This window comes from Xenopus laevis, chromosome 4L (genome assembly GCF_017654675.1).
Source record: "Xenopus laevis strain J_2021 chromosome 4L, Xenopus_laevis_v10.1, whole genome shotgun sequence".
NCBI classification, from domain to species: domain Eukaryota; kingdom Metazoa; phylum Chordata; class Amphibia; order Anura; family Pipidae; genus Xenopus; species Xenopus laevis.
In genome coordinates, this window is record NC_054377.1 from 68722648 (window position 1) to 68742859 (window position 20212).

Sequence of the window (20212 nt, forward strand, 5' to 3'; positions counted from 1 at the left end):
GCACTCACCCCTAGCGGCTTTGTGACGTCAGGATGCACCAATGTGTTTCACCAATCGCGGCTTCTTCCAGGGTGCTGTTGTCACTATGTCAACTCTGCCCTTTTATCACTCCCTATCTTAAACCATCTTCACCAAAACCACACGTGACTGCTGTACATGTGGCTGAACTACAACTCTCAGAACAACATCTCTAAGACCCACATTCTATAAGATTATATACATCAAATTTTAATTTAAAAATGTACATAAATTAAAATCGATATTAAACCCCAGGGGAATAAGAGATTTCATATCAAAGATCCGCTGTAAAGTTTTATTGCAGATATCCTCCCCTCTCCAATCTAGTTTCACTACATCTATACCATAATATATTAAGCCCTTGGGATCTTTATTATGCTTTTCTTTGAAGTGTTTTGATATACTATGTTTCTCAAAACCTTTCTCAATATTTAATATGTGGGCTCTTATTCTTGTCTTCAGGGTACAGTTGGTCTTGCCCACATATTGGAGTCCACAGGGGGCCAAGACGTACTAAAATTTTGAGTTGAACATTTAATAAAATTGCTTATCTCAAATGTTTCTCCACTAATGTTTGATTTGAAGTTTTTTTTATTCTTAGCAAATTTGCATGCATTACAGCTACTGCAACTATAGAAACCGGAAGGGAATGCCTAGAAGTCTATTCTTGTTATTATTTTTTACCCTAGACGTTTTAATATAACTCACAGTAAGTATATTGCCCAAATTATCATTCTTCCAAATTGTAGTTGAAATTTGTGGCAAAATTTCACTAATGTTTCCTAATAAAACATACCAATGTTTTTTCATTACCCTAGTGATTTTTTGGTGTATGGGTTGTATTGTAAACGAAAGGTGCTACAATTTCTTTCCTTTCTTTTTCCTTATATAATAATAGTTCTCCTCTATCTGCCTTCCTTCCTTACCCAATTACATTATTTAACATTGTTCTATCATAACCTTTCTCTTCAAATCTGGTTTGTCAAACTCTTTTGTTTCTGTACAGTTTATCCTTATTCATTTGAACTGACTATGTAGAATAACCATGTTAGAATAATGGTTACTATGAGCAATTACATAGCTATTGGTAGCAACTTCTTTGAAGAAGGTTCTTGTATGCAAAGTCTCTTACATACAATTTAAGGTCAAGGAAGTTGATTATCTTCTGACTGGTGGGCTGTGAATTTAAGCTTTCATTATCTGCAGAAAGCAGTCAAGATCTCTTCTCTCAAACTCTCAAACCATTATAATATTGTCTATGTATCTCCGGCACAGGGTCAAGACTGCCCCCACCTGGATATTGACGATTCTCCAATATCCCATAAATAAATTAGCATAGCTGGGGGCAAAAGGAGGCCCCATGTAGGTACCACACATCTGCAGTTATAGTTGTCTTCTTACCTAAAATAAATTGTGTTCCAAAATAAATTATTTTTCAAATTCTGAAATATAATCAGCCTTCTCCATATAAAAGCTATCAGCTTTTATTCCCTGGGTATATTTTATTGAAGTATAAAAGGAGTTGACGTCTAAGGTTACAAGCTAACTCCCTGGTGTCCAATTAAGATTTTCTACTATTTGTAAGACATGTATAGTGTATTTTAGAGAGGATGGGAGGACTGTTACGTATTTCTGCAATTGTATGTCTATATAGTGAGAAAGATTTGAAGTAATCGATTTGATTCCAGAGATAGTAGGTCTCCCAGGTGGACATTCTTTGTCTTTATTTACTTTGGGTAGGCAGTATAGCACAGATTTTTAGGATTGTCAATGTTAAGGATTTTCCTCTGTTCTTTATCTATAACACCATTACTAAATCCCCTTCTCCAAACTTCTTTTTGAATATTGGAGTTAGATTTTGATCCATTATCCTGTATGTAGCCTGATCAGTTACCAGTGTGTTGCACGTATCTATGTATTGATCTTTAACATAATGGTTATACTTCCTCCCCTGTCAGCTGGGTTGATCACAATATTTTCATTAGCTGTTAATTCCCTAAGGGCTCTCCTTTCTTTGTGAGTTAGGCTTCCCTCCATTTCTATCCCCCTTATTGTCATTTTTATCAAATAAGGCTCCTGCTTCACAAGTTTGTGAAACATGGTGTTATTGGTGATAACATCTCTTGAAGATTATGTCCACCCAAAAATGTAAATAATGTCTATTACCCAACAATCTTTCACACAGAAGCAGCACACACTTTCCCATTTCACAGAAGAGCTGGGCAACTGCAACTGAGCATAGTGCATTGTGGGTTTAACTAGAGTTGTGTGCTAAAAGGATTAAATCTTCCTGGATGATGTACAGTACATTCACAGCCAGATTTTTTTTCATCCTTGTGCGATATTTGAGAATAAATATGGCTCTTTACAACAGGGCAGTTAACACTGGTTGCACGAAAGTAAACAAGATTATTTGTCTAGCTTAGTGACAGTTTGGAGCAAACACAGTCTTACCGCTGTATCACGAAATCTTGTTAAACATTTCAAGACATAGGGATTTTACAGATTAATTACACTAATGGTGTTATGTGTTGAGAGAATATGCCATATTTTGATTATTTAATATTTCCGAGTATAACAGATTAGTACCAATATGCAAAAGGAGGAGGTACAATAGAAACCATTGTAATAAACTATAACAAATAATTTCTTATATTCCACATTATAGAATACATCAAAAGCCACAAAGAATAAAATATAAAGAGCAACTGCAAATTGCTAATAGAATATCAATATCATATTATTATGGTCATACTAAACAACACATTTAACAAAAATTAACTTAAATTACAATGTCAAACTGGAGGGAGAACATAATGTTTTCTTTCCTGCTGTGTGCACAGTTCTGTCAGAGAAGCCAAGTGGCAGCAGATTATTAAATCTTCATGGTAAATGGCAGACAGTGTGGAGCAGCAGCCTTCTCTAGTGAGAATGATTTGCTCTGATGAATTAAGAAGCCTTTGGCTGTGTTTGCTTTACCACCTGCAACTATGGGCAAATCCTCTCAGCACATGGTCTGATGAACTAGTAGAACTCACAGCAGTAACAGGGTTTATGATTGAATCTACTACATTTCTAAATGATAATGAAATAACAACATAAAATGACAGCATGCATTGCAACATCTAAATAACAAACCAATTAAATGTAAATTGCATTTGAGCAACAAAAAGGATTAAGTGGGCTCTTCTGCTAGATAGAACTATAATTTACAACAGAAAGGCCCATCTTGACTGTGTAAGGGATAATTCTATATTACACACATGCAGAAGAATGGGTACGTGTACAGAGAAAAGAATATTAATGATCATGTCACATTACCATTTTAACCTAATTGTAATCCCTGCATTTCACTGGCCTGCCTAATAACATGTGGAGTTTATAAACTAAGGCTGAAAAACAGAGGAATATTCTGCATTTGAAAACTGTATAATTTGAAATGACCAGAGATATCAACAGTACCTACATTTCCATGAAATCGACTTGTTTTTGGTGTTGTATAGCAAATAAGAGATTCCCATGAGTAAAATGGTGTGAAAATATGTCCTCTGATTTCCTCACACAAGCAAAACAGTGAAATTGACCGTGGTATTTATGTTCTACTAGGGTAGTGAAAGACAAACTATCTTTGTGCAGTGTAATCTGTAATATGTCAGCACTACATAAATAAAACATACGAATAAAAAAGGATAGCACTCTCTCAAATGGAACTCAAATGTTTTACACTTACAAAGAAGAGCTAGATGGACTCTCCCTGCGATGTGAAAGGCTGAGCCCCATGCCCAGGCTGTTAACAATAGAGAGCCACCAAAGATCTAAGAGGCTTGGCTAAGCAGTACTCACTGCATGAATGATCAGAACAATAGAAAGGAGCCCATAGCGTGGCTACCAGTAAACTCTAAGTTCATTTGGCCCATGGCACTTTGCAAAAATGATAGGGATTCTGTCACAGGAAAAATGTGTGCTTTACAAAATGAATGAGTTAATAGCTTCAAATCCTATATTGATATCTAGTTTTCAAAAGAGCAAACATATTTTTTTATTTTTAATTTGTGACATGCAACATTGAATATGTGACATGCAACATCTTCTTACTTTCCCAGGTGCCCCAGCCATGTGACTTGTGCTTTGATAAACTTCAGCCACTCTTTACTGCTGCACTGCAAGTTGGAATAATATCACCCACTCCCCCCACCTCAGCAGCTTATCAACAGTACAGTGGGCAGGATAACAGCTCCCTGACACCTCTGCTGAAGGATTCAGCTGCTTTAACAGCTGATAGTAGAATTATCTTTTGGGTCTCTCTGCCTAATGAATATTAATGAGGCAGAGAGAAGTGTGCGGATACAGGAAGAGCTGATTTCAGTGCAAAGAAAAGTGTAGCAACAGCACATACCAACATTCTCTAACTTCTCACAAGGTACCTGTTATCTTATATTGTTACAATTACTTATTTGCTTATCTCAAAATTGTTACAAAAGTATCTTATCTGTTCCTTGAGGCCAATTAAGTTAGAAACATAAAAACGAGAAAATCTTGACTTTCCAGTACAAACCAGTGACTGTGGATTGAGCTGTCAAAAGAGGGACTGTCCTGCTGAAAACGGGACATTTGAGAGGTATGACAGCATGCATGCCCTCAGTCTAAGGCTTCCTATTGCCTACTGGCATATTCAATAAATATATTTCAGATGTTTAAAGGAGAAGGAAAGGCATTGTGCACTTGGGGGTGCCAAATGTTAGGCACCCCCAAGTGATTGTATTGACTTACCTGAAACCCCGGGCCGGTGCTCCTATCAGCAGAAAACTGTACCGGCCCAGGGTTATACCAATGAGCACCACTCCCAGCAAATCTTCAAATTTCCTGGGGCAATCGCATGCGCTGTTGAACGAAATACCTGACTTTTTAATTAAAGTTCGGCTTTTCATTCTAATGCACAGGAAAAAGGAAGACGGATGAGGATCTCTCTGTGGTGCTCACTGGTATAACTGGGGTTTCAGGTTAGTCAATACAATCAATTGGGGGAGCCTAACATTTGGCACTCCCAAGTGTACGATGCCTTTCCTTCTCCTTTAACAGGTTTATCTCAAAATGCTTCCTAGTCCTGGGTAATGGGTTACTGATTCCTGGGCACTCCTGGATGACTACTCACTGGGCAGGGCTCTGAGATATTCCTATGATCAACCGCTACACCAACACAGCTTTATGCTTCACAGATTTCTGCTTTTGGGCCAGAGTGACAATCTCTCACACCAATCTATGCCCTCTAGGAGAGAAGTCCACCGACCATTCACATTCAATGTGTTGCAGGTCATTGCGTTTAACAAGTAATAGACTTCAAACAATTCCGACTGCCTGGAAAACTACTGAGCTGTTCACTGCACTTAGGAACAGCTGACATCTCTAATTGTTTATGTGCACTAAGCCTGGCCAAGACATGACTTGATTTGTCAGGGAGCACAGCCTTCAGGAATGTGTATCACATGAGATGACTATCCTGTACTTTCTCCTGGTGTAAGAAACTTAATACCCCTGATTCACAGGTAACCTAATGTATGATATTCAAATAAGAATTCTATAATCACTTAAATTTTCAATCACTGTCCCTCCAGCTGCCGATGAACTAAAATTTCCATTACAGGTACGGGATTCGTTACCCGTTATCCGGAAAACTCTGAATTATAGAAAGGCAGTCTCCCATTTTATCCAGATGATCCAAAATGTTTAAAGACGATTTCCTTTTTCTCTGTAATAATAAAACATTACCTTGTACTTGATCCTAACTAAGATATCATTAATCCTATGAAGAAAAATGATTTTCTAGTAGACTTAAGTATGTAGATCCAAATTACAGAAAGATTCATTATCCAGAAAACCCCAGGTCCCAAGCATTCTGGAATCTGGATAACAGGTCCCATACCTGTATTTCTTTGCAACAGAAGGAAAAGTTTTTAGATCCCAGGTCAATTAAAGGGCAATGACTTGGAAATGGTACCCTCTAGTGGATATACTTATTAGCTACAACTGTTTAATGGTTATCAACAACACTTTTTAACATTATATAGATGGTGTTGAAATATTTAGCATATTTTTTCTCATTCATAGACATGTTCCCTTATTAATAATCTCCCAACATGTATCGGCCATATATAGGTTCTTTAATTCAGCTGCAAAATTTCACTGAACTTTTAGCTGGGTAGGCATTGTTGCAATAGTTTGATTAAAATAATAACAACTTTTGTATTTATTACCTCTGTGTGGGAGAGCATTATAAGATATGTTATGGTTCAATTTATAATAAAACTGCTGCAGTGTATTTATATATTTTTCCGTCTAGTAGTCTGTTTTTAGATTTTTCCTTCCTGTAGCATTTTCTATTAATGGGCCATCAAAGGATTTGTTCGGTATAAATATAAAAACTGGGTAAATAGATAGGCTGTGCAAAATAAAAAACAAATTCAATATAGTTAGTTAGCCAAAAATGTAATCGAAAATGGCTGGAGTGACTAGATATCTAACGAAATAGCCACTAAGTCCTGCTTTGCAGCTCTCTTGGTTTTCACTGATTGGTTACCAGGCAGTAACCAATCAGTGATTTGAGAGGGAGGCACATGGGTTATATAATGTGTCCTCCTCTAAAGGTCTCACTACTAAACCACACCACTGAGGGTCCATTAAACTGCCCCATTTGCTGTACCGGGTTCTAAAAACCAGAGCAGCAAAGCAGGCTTGGGAAGCATTGTCTTGCAGGGTTTTGGGTCCTCTCTTTTTTCCCCCTGAAACATGTGGAAGTAGAGCCAAGTCCTGATCAGCTTCAACTGCACATGCACCTGTAGGAACATCGCAGGAAAAATTAAACAAATGTGCCAATTTAGATGGTTCCCAATGGTGTGGTTTACAAGGTAGGTCTCTGTTGGGGTGGGGCAAGGTATTTAGCAGGCTATCATTTTCCTTTAAAGGAAAACTATACCACCCAAATAATGTAGGTCTCTATAAAAAGATATTGCATAAAACAGCTCATATGTAAAATCCTGCTTCATGTAAATAAACCATTTTCATAATAATATACTTTTCTAGTAGTATGTGCCATTGGGTAATCATAAATAGAAAATTGCCATTTTAAAAAATAAGGGCCGCCCCCTGGGATCGTAGGATTCACTGTACTGTATGTTAGGTCACATGAGCCAATTAACAAACAGAGTTGTGTATTTTGCTTCCACACTTCTTCCTGTTACAGTTAAAGTTGAAGTATATCTGGTCAGGTGATCTCTGAGGCAGCACACAGACCATCACGAAATGGTGGCTCAAGGCAAGAGATGTAAAAGGGTAATATTTACTTAAATATATATTCCAGTTTGGTAAGATTCTTTAATATGCCACTTAATATGATATAAACTATCTGTTGCTTAAGTGTTCATTTTGGGGTAAGTAAATTTGTAGAAAGAGATCTTCAGAGTACTTTTGTCACATTGCTTTATAGGTTTTAAGCAGAGGCTTCATCCTCTTTGCAAAGGCCTCTCAAATCAAAAACCTCTTGCAAATGGAGCCCCTTCACAGTGATAGTCTCCAGGGGGGTGGAGCCAGGGACACAAGCAGAACAAAGAACAATATCAAACAAACCAGTTGCCCACTGAGAAGCCTCTGTATAATGAGCTGCTCTTTATCTAAAAACAACATGCCGTAGCAGGAGGTAGGTAGAGATATATTCATACAGGGGCCTCTCAGTGGACTGCTGATTTGTTTAACTTTGCTCTTTGGGATCAGGAAGTGGAATGTGTCTTAAAATTTTGCCCTGATTAGAGCAAGCAATAACAAAAAACAGACATTTTCTAAAAGAATAGTCAAAAAGTATGTACAGCACAAGTCCTATTCATTGCACCAATGTTGAAAAGGGGGATATACAGTCCCTTTATGTTACACTTTCAATAATTTTCAGTTGTTATTTTACTCAATAAATTGTCTAAAATATTTGATATTTTTTTAATTCTAATCTAACTGTTTTATGCTGGTAGTTTGTAATAATAAAATTATGGTCACCCAACCTAACACCGGGTTTTGGTTCCTGTTCCTTAAGTTAAGAAACTGAGGATGCAATTATTTGTATTTTCGTCCCATTTTCCCTCCATCTCCTGTCAATGTCTGATCATACTCTCAAAAAATGCAAATTTAAAATAAGAAAAATACACAAAGTTGTTTATGGTCTGTACAGAGGATATCATGTTAGTGCACCTGTAGAGTAATGTATTCCACGACTTGTTGGTTCTTCAGGCCTACTGTTGTACCTAGACACTCCTATTAGAAAATGTATTTTTAAAGTAAATGACCGGCCTGGGATAGGTCGATTTATGTTATTATAATCTACAGTTAATTACCTTGTTTATAGGTTGTAAAACAGGCATGCATCTGTACCATGTGTAATGATTTTCAGTTAACAGAAATCCCAAAATGCATACAAAAATGAACAAATAAACTAAAATGAATGATCAATGTACTGACCTGAAACATTACTGTGAAAAACACCACCACTATAGTTGTTGCCACGAAATAATCTTTTGCCTTAACCTTTGAGCCATCCAGAAGAATTACCAATGCAAAGGCAACTGCCCCTCGCAGGCCACCATATGACATCACAACTTGGTCAATCTTGTCCAGGGGAAGAAGTCTAAAGCGATTTAAAACACAGGTCTGTAGGACAACACCTAGAATATAGAATATTTATCTGTTACAAACTAAATTACAACCAATTTTTACTCATCAACATAAAATATTTTAAACTGTGAATTATTCCCACCATTGTAAGATACATCTTAAAGGATAAATATGAAATTTTATTAAAATGTCATCAAACAGTATACTCTAGACAAAGTCTATCAACGACTACCAAAGTAAATAAAGTACCAACAGAAAATAATAACAAGCCACACCTTAAGGTTGAGAGTGTTGCTCCATTAAATAATGGTACCAGTATGGTTGTAACAGATACAGATAAGGCAAATGTGTTAAATCAGTTCTTTTCTTCAGTGTATACAATAGAGGAGTCTGGGTTCACAGGCTCACTTAATAACTGCACGAATGGTTCAGCTCAATCTAGTCAGTGGCTGACTCAGGATATGATTCAAAAAGCTTTAATACAAATTAATGTAAACAAGGCTCCAGGGCCTGATGGCATACACCCCCGGGTTCTAAGAGAGCTTAGTTCAGTTTTAGACCAGCCCTTATTTCTGATTTTCTCAGATTCACTGTCATCTGGTATGGTGCCTATGGATTGGAGAAAAGCTGATGTTGTTCCAATATTTAAAAAGGGATTACGATCTCAGCCTGGCAATTATAGGCCAGTAAGCTTGACATCTGTGGTGGGCAAATTATTTGAAGGCTTGTTAAGGGATCACATTCAAAATTTTGTCCTAATGAATGGCATTATGAGCAACAATCAGCATGGCTTTGTGAAGGATAGGTCATGTCAGACGAATTTGATTGCATTTTATGATGTGGTAAGTAAGTTTCTGGATAGTGGGGGGGCAGTAGATGTGATCTATTTGGATTTTGCCAAAGCGTTTGATACTGTGCCCCACAAACGACTACTTTCTAAACTAAGGTCTGTTGGGCTTAATGAAGTCGTTTGCACGTGGATAGGAAACTGGCTACAGGATCGGGTACAGAGGGTGGTTGTTAATGGGACATTCTCTACTTGGAGTAAGGTTCTTAGTGGGGTCCCCCAGGGCTCAGTATTGGGTCCACTTTTATTTAACTTGTTCATTAATGACTTAGGGGAGGGTGTTGTAAGTAATGTATCAGTGTTTGCAGATGACACAAAATTATCCAGCCCAATTAATTCCATCCAGGATGTGGCATCCTTGCAACATGATCTTGACAAACTGGCAATCTGGGCAGCTAAGTGGCAAATGAGATTCAATGTTGATAAATGTAAAGTCATGCACCTGGGATGTAAAAATATCCAAGCCACTTATACCCTTAATGGGACTGCACTAGGCAAATCCATTATGGAAAAGGACCTTGGAGTCCTTGTAGATGATAAACTTGGCTGTAGCAAGCAATGCCAGTCAGCAGCATCAAGGGCAAATAAGGTCTTGAGCTGTATTAAAAGGGGCATAGAGTCAAGGGAGGAGGGGGGTCATTCTTCCACTGTATAGAGCACTTGTAAGGCCCCATCTAGAATATGCCGTACAGTTTTGGTCTCTATCACTCAAACAGGACATTATTGTATTAGAGAGGGTACAGAGAAGGGCAACTAAGCTGGTAAAAGGTATTGAAAATCTTAGCTATGAGGAAAGACTGGCCAAATTGGAGATGTTCACGCTGGAGAAGAGGCGCTTAAGGGGTGATATGATGACTATGTATAAATATATAAGGGGATCATATAATAATCTCTCTAATGCTTTATTTACCAGTAGGTCTTTCCAGCTGACACGAGGTCACCCATTCCGATTAGAAGAAAAGAGGTTCCGCCTAAATATTCGGAAGGGGTTTTTTACAGTGAGAGCTGTGAAGATGTGGAATTCTCTCCCTGAATCAGTGGTACAGGCTGATAAATTAGATAGCTTTAAGAAGGGGTTGGATGGCTTTTTAGCAAGTAAGGGAATACAGGGTTATGGGAAATAGCTCATAGTCCAAGTTGATCCAGGGACTAGTCCAATTGCCATTTTGGAGTCAGGAAGGAATTTTTCCCCCTCTGAGGCAAATTGGAGAGGCTTCAGATGGGTTTTTTGCCTTCCTCTGGATCAACTGGCAGATAGGTAGTTAATAAAAAAAAAAAAAAGGTTGAACTCGATGGACATGTGTCTTTTTTCAACCTTACTTACTATGTTACTATGTTACTATGTTAAGAGTCCTGCTCCGGGTTGAGTACTCGTGGGTACCCACGGGTTACCCGCAAATAAAGCGGGCACCCTGCAGAATGAGGGAAGGATTTTCAGGTGGGGGTAGAGATGCAGGTCGGGTTGCGGGTCTCATCTAAACTTCTAATCTTGTGTTATTTTGTCTATATTTTACTCCTTTTAAAGTTTTACAAAACATGCTTCTGTCCTGCTCACTTTTGATGACGTCACTTCCAGTTTGCAACAACATCACTTCCCGTTGATGGTGGTCGAGTTGCGGATAAGGCAGTTGCGGATCCGGGTAGCGGATCAAGTTGGGTAAATATGCAGGTTGTGGTGCGGGTTTGGGTCTTAGAAATTGGTTCCGCGCAGGACTCTACACCTAGTGGCAGTGATCCCCAACCATTGGCTCGTGAGCAACATGTTGCTCGCCAACACCTTGATGTTGCTCACAGTGGCCTCAAAGCAGGTGCTTATTTTTTGAATTTCTGGTTGGAAGGCAAGTTTTGGTTACATAAAAACCAGGTATACTGCTAAACAGAGCCTCTTGTAGCTGCCAGTCCAAAAAGATGCTACCAAATAGCCAATCGCAGCACCTGTGATTGTGCGCCACCCAGGAACATTATTAATGCTTGCGTTGTTCCCCAACTCTTTTTACATCTGAATGTGGCTCATAGTTACAAAATATTAGGGACCCCTGGACTAGAGGAACAGAACTTTTATCTGGAGAAGCATATATGGTTCTTCATGGTGAGGGCAGTGAGGATGTGGAATGCCCTTAAGTGACTTGGATGACTTATTGGCCAAACATAATATTCAAGGTTACAGTGATCTCAAGTTACTTTTGTATAAGTGCATATTTGTTTTATATATGCGTGTCCATTAGACAACTGCAGATTTTGAGATTGAGCTGCAACTTCTCACTTTTCTGCATACACCTGCCATTGACTACATCTTGTCTGATCAAGGAAGTTTATAGAAGTGATCTGCTCCAAGGTGTTGAATTTTATTTATAGGAAAGACATGATGGCTGAGAAGCCAGGTTTCAATGGTTTCTGATGCCTACAAAAATGCCAGTTTCCAAGCATTGTATCACTGAATAAAAAACATTTTGGAAAGAATATTTAAACAATTATGAGTTAAATTTAAAGATATAAATAAAAGTAACCCTTACTAGTAAAAAGAAACATTAACATACAAATAAAACTAAAATAGTTAATCCTTTGTGATTTATTCTGCATTCAGCTTTGGGTAACTTGGTATAAATTTTAAAAAAATGCATGCAGTTAAAAATTAAGCACAACTATATGAAGTATGCAAATAAAAGGAAAACAGGAAGCAATATTTAAAAAATCACTTACAAATGTCTAAGAAAGACGTTAAAGAGGAAATGTAATAATAGTTGCAACGTTGGCTCCAGTCCTAGTAACCAACAGCAACCAATCATAAAGAAGCATTTTTTGCTAGATTGTTACAAAGCAAACGTCACATTTATTGCTATGGTTGTTAGACCAGGAGCAAACATGGGCCCTTAAATGTTGCTGGATGGCAAGTCCCAGCACCCTTGAATGTACCTGTATAATTAAAAAAAATCTGAGTTGTTGTCTAACAACATTTGGGGACCCAGGGCTAAAAAACAAGGCACTATAGCCTTTTCACTACAGACAGAAACAATGCCGCGTGAAAGATCAAAAATACAGTATTACAGTAAAAAGCTCAATCAATGTATAGATAAACTATGAGTAAGAAACTAGTGGTGACGGGCTTTAAGGACTAGATGCACCACTGCTAAGACTCCTCGGTTGATAATTATGACAAGCTGACACTGAAATTATTTTAAAAGAGAATTTACTCACCAATTGCTCTGAAAGTTAAGATGAAGATAAGTGTAGACAGGACAAGAGCAGTGTCCCACATCCATTTGGAAGTATCCACTGCAGATATACCAAGGAAGATAAAGATAATGGTCTCTGAGCTGCTTGCTAATGTTTTCATTGTGTATTTTACAGTGGTCCTGGACTTATTTGAGATGTTCGCTTCCACATACTTCTTACAGCACAAGCCACAGAATGTTACTCTACCAAGAAAGAAAGGCACCATTAGATTACTCAGTTTGGGTGGCGGTGCTTTTTCCATATATCTAACATGGCAGTGGGCCTTCTTTTTTAGTGAAGTTGAGGTCCTTTGAGAGCTACTTAATCTGTTCAAGTAAGGTATGTTATTAAAGAATAGATTTTAAGTAACTATGTAACTACATGTGCAAGAGTTTGAACGCCCTTCCATTTGTCTGCAGATAAACATTTTTTTGCAAGGTTCCTTGCCCTAATTACCTCATTAGGCTTTAGTAGCCATGAGGAGTTTTTACCTGTTGCCATCACAGAGCTTCATAAAATCTCTGACACCCCAAACCAAAATCACATTGGGACACAAAGAAGAAACCCGGCGGGCCCCACTGATGCAGGCCTGCTCCCTGAGGCAGCATGGGCCTGAGGGGAGAGTCAGCCCTTAATATCACAAGGAGACCAGTGGGCCATGGACTCCCCAGTCCAACGCTGCCCCAAACTTTGGGCTGTCACTGAACAACCATGGGTTCCTCTAAGAAAATGAGTGTGGATATATGATAAGTGATGTCTACAAAGCAGGGGAACAATTGCAATATGCTTCCAGTTCATAATTTCCACTGTCAGTAATGTCATTAACTTTGCATTAACTTTTAGTTTGGGGTAGACAATGATATTTGAAGTTTTTGAATTATTTTGCTTTTTTTTATTTTGCTTTTTTTTTAGTTCTGTAGTTTGGAATTTCTGCAGCTACCTAGTTGCTAGTTTCCGTATTACCCAGTGGTTGGGATAAGAGACTGCAATATAACCAAAGATGGGCTTCAGTAGAAAAACAAGCAATAACAATAATATTTTGGTGTCACATAGCATTTGCTTTTTTTTGTCTGCCAGGGTAAGTGTGCCGCCCCCCATTTAAAAACTGTAAAGAGGCAAAGAGGAAGACAAAAAAATCAAAACTTATAAAAAAATTAGACGAACTGAAAAGCTGCTAAAAATAAACCACTCTATAAAATGCCCACTAGGTGACACTATTTTTCTTTTCTTGTGCACTAGTACTACTGGAGCTTGAAATCATTTTCTGAAATGGAGAGATTTTGTAGTGACATTATATACAACAATGGTTCTGTCCTTTAATATCAATTTGGTCTAATGTAATGCAGAACATTAAAACAGAAAACTATAAAAATTAGCTTACATGGCTATCATTTTGCATATTTTAATAGTGATAGCTTTTTTAGTAGCAGATTCATTTTCTAAGTTTTGGGGGTGTAAAGTGAACAGCATTATAGTAAAAGACAAGTAGCAAACACTCAAAACCTGTTACTATGGTATTTTTATTTTAGAGAAAAGAGAGAGGAACATTTCATTCTGTGACAAAGGACTGCAGCAATGTCCAGAGATAAATAACCTTCACGTGTCCAAATGTTTGTGTTCTGTTTGTGTGATGCTGCAGGTTATAGAGCAACTACATCTGAAGGTCTGCAGTTTACAGCGGCTGATGTGGCTGGGGGAACTAGATGAAGATTTGGGTCCAAATATAATTAAAGACCTTAAAGGTAAGAGGCTTACTGACATTTAATTACATACAAATAGGCTATTAATTAATCAGTGTGTTACATATAAACATAATTTTAAATCTACAACCACAATGTAGGCAACACACTGAAACTGGCAAGTGCTATGACTCACTGCAGTCTGAGTGCATTCAATAGGCATACGTTTTAGATGTTCCTCTTGTCCTTGTGGCAGTTGTGACTAAGCTCTATTCTGTTAGACCAACAAAAGCCTTAACAATATCTTCAGGGTTGAACAAAGTCATGTTATGCCTGAGATTTTGCAAGACTTTCAAGGTTACCTTTACTGTGCAACATTTGGTCAGCATTACAGTCAGTGATTAAACATATAGAAGCCTCTCGAAAATGTCTTAATATGCTCCACCCTACAGTACAGGGATGCATGTCTTTGGAATTATATCATGGGTTTGCGGTGCTTTGAAGTGTGCTCGGTTTTTTTTTTCATCATCTTGTACAAAAAATTGTACTGCAAGTTAGAAATTGTAAGCAAAGAAAAAGTTTTTTTTTTCTGGTCTAAAACTTCAGCAAAGGTTGCCATATAGTTGGTATTTTACTGACCTTTTAGTAAAAAATGAACTGTGACGCCAATGTTATTAATAGTGAAAAGCGATAAAAGACAGAAGGAGGCTGGAAACTGGTGACCCTAGCTGCAAATATCTGGATTTAGAAAACTGTAATCTCACTATTTCCATATCAGTTAACACTGCATATTGAAAGGCAGTGAGCATTTCAGACGTTTCTGATTTGCTTGGCTCTCCTGTAATGGAAAAAATCCCAAAATGTATCTGATGGAAGTTGTAGCACCACTGTGATTAACTCACAAATGTAAGAGCTAGATTCTATGATCACAACATTTCAAGCCAAGCTGGCAGACCCAGCAGATACTTACAGCAATAGTTTCAATATACATTTGGGAAATTATAAAATACAGGTGAAATAACATTAACTAATTGATCTGCAAGCTGGCATTGCCATTTTTTGTATAGATCATACTATTTCCCCTTGCAATCAACAAAATCCCTTTGATTTACGACATTCTATATTTAGAGCAAATTACTGATTTTTAGAGACAAACAACCTCACCAACTATACATTGATATATAATAACTCCCATGATAACTCAGCAAACTACTGGAAACCATAACAATGCACTAACAAAACAGACCCTTTGCCCCAAAAACCTACAGCACTCTAATAATACTTGAAATATAATTCAAGAAGGAAATACTTACGCTAGGATGGAGGAGAGTGACACCATCTCTGCAGTAAGGTGGGCCAGATAGACAATAAGGAAGATGAAGAGAGGCTCTATGATGCGGACACGCTTTGTGAATCTAGTGATAAGGGCTAGTAGAAAGGCAAACACTAGACCAATGGCTGTGCCACCAAGACTCACCACGAAGAAGGAGGCTGAAAAAGGTACAACATACAGTGAGCTAGTGTTTGTGCTGAAAATGGTCCAAAGCAAACCTAAAGGCATTTATTTATTATGTGCTCTCTAGGAATAAGGGAGAACTGAAAGGAACATCCTAAACGTGCCCAGTAAGAGCATAGAATTTGAGATAGTCAGTCAAGCAATAGAACACTGAGCAGTTGCTCTGTTGCTACATGCTGTATATATGCACTTGCATAAACACCTCATGAGAGGCTCATGTTTATGGCCAAAAGCTATATGGCTCTAGGGTCCAATGTACCAAGGGAAAAAAACAGTTGCTTGAATGAGAGACATAAAAATGAATAGGATAAGGCCTAATTAATTAAATATTAAAATTTAAAAATAACAATGATATTGTAGCCTCAAAGAGCAATAGTTTTTTTGGCTGCTGGGGTAAGTGACCCCAATTTGAGAACTGGAAAGAGGCAGAAGAGGAAAGCAAACAAGTAAAAAAGCAAACCAAATATTCTATATTCTACATATAACTGGCCATAAGTTTGTTGAAAGCTGATCTACCCCTTTCAGTATGGCATTATCAAAGGCACATATTACATTTACATGAAAGGGCTTTACTAATAAGCAATTTACATGTGGGCTGCTTTATTTATATATTTTTATAGAGACCTTTGACATTCATGAATATAGTTTCCCATTAATACCTGGTTCAGTATTCTTCCTACAGATGAACTGGTACACATCGTGCTTACTTACCAACGCCTTTAAGGTAATCCATGGGCTTGACATTTTCTGGGCCCATTTCAACAAAACAGTTAAAAACTTTGTATAGGACCTGCAACCGTAAAATATGACAGACATCAGACTTATTCACTAAAAATGTCTTCCAAAGAAATTGGTAACAGGCAGCTGAGCATTGTAAAGCAAATTCTCTGGGTAGGTAATAAATCACTGCTGTCTTTAGGAAAGCAAAGCACTCCTTTTTCCATTAACACGAAACATTCATTCAATTGCATTGATATTGGTAATTGTAGGACACCATTCAGTTGGCCTCTGTTTAACTGTTTCTCCTGTTTCTGCCAACACCCAGGGAATGTTTTCATGCTTGTGTGGCTCTCAAACAGTTTTTATGTGAATAGGGATGCACAGAATCCAGGATTCGGTTCGGGATTCGGGCATTTTAAGCACGATTCAGATTTGGCCAAATCCTTGTGCATGGCCGAACCAAATCCAAATTTGCATATGTTAATTAGGTGTAGGAAGGGAAATGACATGACTTTTTGTCACAAAACAAGGAAGTAAAAAACATTTTTCCCATCTTTTCCATTCCCACCCCTAATTTACATATGCAAACTAGGAATCGGATTCGGTTTCGTATTCGGCCGAATCTTTAACAAAGGAATCGGCCAAATCCCAAAAAGTGGATTCGGTGCATCCCTACATGTTAAAAAAAAAAGAAGAAAAAGCATGGAAACCATTGATGTAGCAAATTATTTAAGTTATCATTCATCTCCATTTAGTAACTTTACACAAAACTAGAAATAAAACAATGTCACAGACATTTGATGTGGTATAATTGAGGGCAACATTTCCAGTTGTAAGTAACATTGACTTTTTTGATTTGAGAACGCATTTAAAGAGGAGGTTCCATACACAGTATACAGGATACAATAGGAAAAAGGGGCATATAATATACAATTTTTATAGGTTATATTTAATTGTTTCTGATTTGTTTATTGCAGCCAATACAGTCTGCTTTCAATTGTAAGTTTGTTACCTTGGACATTTCCAAAAAATATGAAAAGATTTATTGTGAAAATGAAAATCCGGGTTGAAAAGATTAAAAGGAAAAAAAAAAGCTGGCTGTAAGTAGGCCAGTGATTATAAAAGATTTCTTAAGGGCTTGTGGTTTTGTAACAACAGGTTATTGTGAGTATCGATCAGCTGGTAGTTGCTCTGCTTCTTAGACTTCTTGTTTAGTGATTGAGTGGCTATATTATAGGAGGCGTGACGGGGAATGCAACAATACCATGCACGTCCAGAAACACTTGATGACTCTAAAGTACTCCAGGGGCCAAAAATAATTTGTCCTAGAGACTGGCTATTGTGTGTAAAAGGATAACACCATGTCTGATTCCCTGTCAAAATGCTTGAAATAATGCAGCAGAATTGTGTTAGCTCCAAGCCTTTTGAAGTCTGCGCCTGTGATCCTATGCGAAAGATTTCATGTGACACAGCTCAATGAAACCAATACCTACAAGGCTCAGAAAATAAAGGGCTCAACCATAAGCATAGATAATTACTTATGTGAGCTACTCAATACAGTCATTTTAGAGCTGATGGCATCAGTACAAAATACACTGTAACGCATTCCAGTTATCCATAGATAGTAAATATTTTGGCAATATAAACTTTTGTTTAGTACTGCTGCCACTAAGAGTGAAATTCTTGAGGGGCATGTACAGCAAAGCTTCGGTAAAGACATGTCTCCTTGGCGCGCCCCGGGCCTTACACCAAATTGCCTGCCATCCTCCCTCCACAACAGGCTTCAAGCTCCCCAGCACCTGTCAAAGAGTGCAGGGGACCATCCGCTCTTGATTGAGCCCAAATTGGTGTAAACTTTGGCCCACGACGCAGCCGACTGGAACGGCGATCCCGGAAGAACCTGGCCACAGCAAGCGACGGACAGACTAGGGGGAAGCCAAAAAAGGTGATAAGTGACAGGCAAACCCTGGGGGGCACCCTAGGTCTCACAACAGTAGGCAGCAAGCTGATCTAGGTAAATCAGGCAGGTGTACTCACCCGGGGCCATCCATAACAAAGGGAAAAAGCCCAAGATCCTGCACCAACTGACACCCTGGCAGCTACATAAAGAACAACAGCAGGCAGAGAGCCCACACCTTCAGAGTCACCCACCCTTCTCTGGACTCCGGATCAACTGGGACAAATCACAACTGTTTAATATTGACTCCCTCCCACCTCACTGCCCCCACAAACACAGTTAAAGTGGGTGGAATCATTCAAGTACCTGGGGATATGGGTGCACCCGAACCCCAACAATTTCTGCAACTCAACTTAGACTGGGTACTTGACTCTATGTCTCATACCTTCAAGAGTTGGGAGAAATTACCACTCACACTCTGGTGAAGGGTAAACATCATTAAGATGATCTACCTCCCCAAATTTCTTTATATATTCCACAACACCCCGTTCACTATACCGTGATGGTCTTTGAAAAACCAAACAGTACCATAATCCAATTTATATGGGCTAACGGCTCCCCTCACATCTCCTGGGTAAGACTGACAGCAGCCATTGAACAAGTGGGGGTCTGGCCCTCCTACACTTATATTTCCACTACTTGGCTTATCAAATCTATTACCTACATTGGTGTCTCTCCCCTAACCCCTATAATTCTGCACTTAAAGCATCTATCCTTCATTCAATAGAAGGCATGAGAGCATACCCTTACAGGCATCACTCGGACATGACCACCCTACCCCACACAGTGCATGGTTCACAGCAATAAAGATCTTGCATCACCCTTGGCCACTCACCTCGCCCCATCTACTGGGCTAATTCACTCCTACAACATCTACACAAACTCCAAGACTTTGTATATTGGCCACGGCTGGGCTTTAAAAACTCTCCAATCTCATATCCGGTTATCAGTTCCTCACGCTCCAAGAACTACAAGAAAGAGCCCCTAATCAATAGATACAACTTTATAGATACCTCCAACTCCAGCATGCATTTCATGCCCAGTCTCAAGCTTTCTCCCCCACAGTGACTATCTTCATTCACCATCCCTGACTAAAACCTACATAACACCCCTCAAGTTGAAAAAATATGGCAGGAGGCAAGATGACTCCTGTCCAAGGTGCAAATCCCCTAGGAAGCACACGACAAAGGGAGCTCATGACAAGTTTGACAAAAATTTGGAGGGGGACTGGTGTGATCAAGACTCGGCTATAATGTAATTAGCCTTCTCGAGCATGGTGGGACCTACTCTGTAAACTATTTATACTTACACACAGAATGTCAACTGCCATATCTAGCAATAAGATTATCTTCATTATGCAAGCCAGTACTGAACTTGACACCAACTACATGTTGCACTACGAGATATTGTATTGTAATTGCTTGTTTTGGGTTTTTATGTTGTATAATCAATAACATTTTATTTAGGAAGAGAAAAAAAGGAAGAATTACAGTGAGCTTTACTCACATTACATTTAAAAAAATGTCAGTAGAAAATGATGCTAAAAATGAAGCTTTCCTCTTCATTTTTGTTACTTTAAAAGGGGTGGTTCACCTTTAAGTTAACTTTTAGTA

At 38.4% G+C, this 20212-nt stretch overlaps 1 protein-coding gene across 1 annotated transcript in view; it reads right to left on the bottom strand.

The window, feature by feature from the left end:
• The window catches only part of LOC108714139 (sodium/hydrogen exchanger 5), a 70289-nt gene that overhangs the window by 22283 nt on the left and 27794 nt on the right, over window positions 1–20212 (bottom strand). The window contains exons 4-7 of the mRNA XM_018258061.2: window positions 16634–16712; window positions 15720–15897; window positions 12710–12930; window positions 8515–8717 (exon numbers count right to left, since the gene is read on the bottom strand). Coding sequence (XP_018113550.1) covers window positions 8515–8717; window positions 12710–12930; window positions 15720–15897; window positions 16634–16712 — 681 coding nt within the window. The remainder of the gene's footprint in view (window positions 1–8514; window positions 8718–12709; window positions 12931–15719; window positions 15898–16633; window positions 16713–20212) is intronic.